Source organism: Amphimedon queenslandica, unplaced genomic scaffold, assembly GCF_000090795.2.
Source record: "Amphimedon queenslandica unplaced genomic scaffold, v1.1 AMPQUscaffold_12996, whole genome shotgun sequence".
In the NCBI taxonomy this organism is placed as follows: Eukaryota; Metazoa; Porifera; class Demospongiae; order Haplosclerida; family Niphatidae; genus Amphimedon; species Amphimedon queenslandica.
This window is the reverse complement of record NW_003546768.1, coordinates 44,886-48,127: the sequence shown is the minus strand read 5'-3', so window position 1 is coordinate 48,127 and position 3,242 is coordinate 44,886. Positions and strand designations below refer to the sequence as shown.

The 3,242-nt window shown below is 34.2% G+C and overlaps 1 protein-coding gene across 1 annotated transcript; it reads left to right on the top strand.

Annotated features, from left to right (window-relative positions):
* The first annotated feature begins 7 nt into the window (after positions 1–7).
* Positions 8–2,963, top strand: LOC109585853 (uncharacterized). The gene is made up of 8 exons (XM_020001999.1): positions 8–39; positions 82–740; positions 793–838; positions 891–973; positions 1,247–1,340; positions 1,401–1,463; positions 1,764–1,832; positions 1,900–2,963. Exons 2-8 carry the CDS (start codon positions 108–110, stop codon positions 2,808–2,810), a joined length of 1,899 nt encoding a protein of 632 aa, XP_019857558.1. The 5' UTR covers positions 8–39; positions 82–107; the 3' UTR covers positions 2,811–2,963.
* The last annotated feature ends 279 nt before the right edge of the window (positions 2,964–3,242 follow it).

Genomic DNA, 3,242 nt, shown 5'->3' with positions numbered 1-3,242 from the left:
TATCTCAGCATGACTTAATTGAAGTAAATTTTGACAATGGTAAGAATTTGCCCTTTAAGTTATGAAATTAATTTTCATCAGTTCAAGGGTTGAAGATTTATCTTCCTATGAGTGTTACTAAAGAGTTTAAGATGATGCGATTGAAATTTGCCCAAAAATTCTTTGAAGTTGGATCAATCATGATGAGCAACCCTCAATCTCCAACCCTTAATAATATCAAATATGTTCTCAGTATATACGATGAAGCATTAAGTCCTCAATTAGCTCAATGTCAGGATATTCGTGGCATTTTACAATTAGTTAGTCGTAATTGTTCGCTTGATGATATCACAATGCTAGAGTTTTTCATTAACACTTTTAACATAGATGAGGCTAAGCCAGTTATTGAGGAATATAAAGAAGCTGTTGAGGAGTTTAAGAAAACAAAACTCAGTAAATGTTTGAAAGAAAAATTTTCATATGCTTCACTACTTCAATGTGAAAGGATTACTATTGTTGTTGATGATATACATGCTACTGAATTCACTCTTAATGATGTTAAAAGTTTGTCATCAGCTATATTTGAAAAATCATCACGACACATCAGATTAAACGTTATCAAAGAAGGCTCTGTCTTTATCACTTGCTCTTTCTCTTTGATTCTATCTGAGCAGTTAATTACAGTTGCTCAGGGTAATATTGATGTATTGAGAGCTAACAAAGTGAAGAGACTAACCATTGGATACTGCACTGTGTATGAGGTGAGTATTGACTATACACTGCATGAACTGATGACATTAATTTACTTGACAGGTACAAAAAATTGATGACACTTCTGCTCCTGCTACAATTGAATCAGGTAAGTGATCTTTTTCCTTGCTTGTTCAGTTACTGTTGATATTGTATTATAGATGAATCACCTGGTTTACTCAAGCAACTGATGATATCATTGGCTATACAAATAATCAGTAGTAAAGAGGAGGTGACTTATGAGGTATGTGTATGTGTGATTAGAAGTAATTATAATAGTAATAATAATAATAGTGTTATAATAATGCCATGAAGTAGCTTTAGAGCTAATTCACACTGCAACGCAATGTCCCTTCACTCACTTGTATACGACTGGAAGCATTCTCCCTATAAACGTATAGGCGTTTGTGTATGTTTAAACACAAGAGTTTAAGATTTCCAACATCTACAGTATGTTTTCCTAATTCCAGGCACTTTCGGTCTTTTCTTTTTATATACAATTCACTATTTTTCTTAGGAAAGCATGACATTAAAGAAAGAAGCTGAGTCATTAATACAAAGACTGGATAAGACATTGAACGCCAGTGTAGCAAAGAGTGATAAGTTTAAAGGTATTATTAATTAGAATAATGTTAATGCATTTTAAATTTATTGTTATTAATTATTAGCAGAGTATGATGAATTGAAGGAAATGAAAGAAATATTAAAAGAGCAGCTTGCTTCATTTCATAAAAGTAATTTCTGATAATTAAGCCCAACATACACTGAGCAACTTTGTTGCCAGTACCTTTGATGTGGTGAGGCAACTTGTTGCCAGAAGTTGAGAGTCTCTCTACTTTCTGCAACATGTTGCCCAGTGTTGCTCAACCACATCAAAGGTCTGACCACAAGTTGCCAGCAACAAAGTTGCTCAGTGTATGTTGGGCTTAATACTAAGTGTAAATGCCTTCATATGTTATGCCTATTATCCTGCTGCTTTTGGAACCTTCGTAGTGCTTTACTGTAATCTAATTAATTATGTTATTTTTAATTAGAGTACGAGAAATTGAAGGAAATGAAAGAAACATTTGAAGAGCAGCTTGTACTTTCATTAACTCAAGAAAGTAATTTTAATTTTTTATTTAATGTGCATATAACTTTCCTTTGCGATTTGCTCTGATCTGTTATTAGGTATTGAAGCAACAGAATATGAAGTCCAAGATTATTTTGAAGGTATAGCTGAAAAACTACCAGAGATTGCAGATGCGTTCAATAAGTCAGTCTCTGATATCAAAGGACTGGTAGATGAAGCAACAAGGGGCCTTGAGGAAATACGTAAACACAGCGAGGTGAGGCAGGTATCTCAAGTAAAGGAATCGTATCAATCTTTGAGTAAGACAACGAAAACAGTTCACAGTTACCTTGATAAAGTAAATGATTTGTATCGACTACTCACTGAACAGACTCCTGATGTAATAGAAGATGTTGAGAGTGGAAGATTGAAGAGTAGTGACCAGTTAGCTGTTCAGATTGACAAAATATTACAAGACAGCACAGATTTTTATATTGAAGTACTTGATGCCTGTTTCGAGGAATTTGCCACAAATTGTGATGAAGCTCAAGGTGAATTGAGGAGACTCCAAGAAAAAGAAGAATTTAAAGAAGCAGCAGCCAAAGTTGCTGCAGGTGGGGCAGTGGTTGGTGGTATAGCAACATCAGTGCTAGTTGGAATATTTACTGCTGGAATTGGACTTGCTGTTGGTTTAGGAATGACTGCAGGAGCAACAGCATTAACTACAGGAGTTGCTATAGTCTTGGCAGGTGTATTTGGTGATACAGCCAAGTCATTTGCTGAAATGAACAATAGACTCAAGAGACTTGAGCAGATTAGACAGATACGAGATATAATTAACGAGATTCATCTTACAAACACAAAAATAAAAAGAATGACACCTGATGAGCGTACTAATCTTGCTATGAAAATGAGGTCTACTTATAAAGAAAGTGAAAAACATTATAGCAAGACTTCTAGTAGACTCAAAGTAGCTGCAGAGATTAAGGTAGCTTTTGCTAACAAAGTTGATGATGTGTTTCCAAATTGAATTACATTACAACATGCATTTTACAACATATGTGTTACCAATTGATTGTGCTAGTTAATTACAATTATGATAAACTACTTATTGTTTGAATTTTTTTGAAATTGGAAAATCAAAGGGCCCAACAGCCAACACAGAGTGAAAAAAGGAACTAAAATTGGTACCAAATAAATCTGGCAAGCTGGTAAATTGGAAACAAAAATAGAGAGAAGAAAAAAGGAAAGAGAGTACATGTAAATAATAGGTTTAAAGAAAGAAAGAGATAAAGAAATAGGTACGTGTAAATAAAGAACAAGAGAATTTAAAAATAGCATAGTTAAGTAGGTGCAATGGTGACCATTCGGTGTTGTTAAGACAATTGAAGACGGTAAGGAGTCGGCGATTGTGATAGAGCTGAGTGAGAAATGAACTAGTGAGCCATAAAGCTCAGTTTTT

Coding starts and splice junctions, on each gene's coding strand:
- LOC109585853 (XM_020001999.1), top strand. CDS start 108: ATGAGTGTTACTAAAGAGTTTAAGATGATGCGATTGAAATTTGCCCAA. Junction 1,341..1,400: donor AAAGAGTGATAAGTTTAAAG/GTATTATTAATT, acceptor AATTATTAGCAG/AGTATGATGAATTGAAGGAA. Junction 1,464..1,763: donor GCTTGCTTCATTTCATAAAA/GTAATTTCTGAT, acceptor ATTTTTAATTAG/AGTACGAGAAATTGAAGGAA.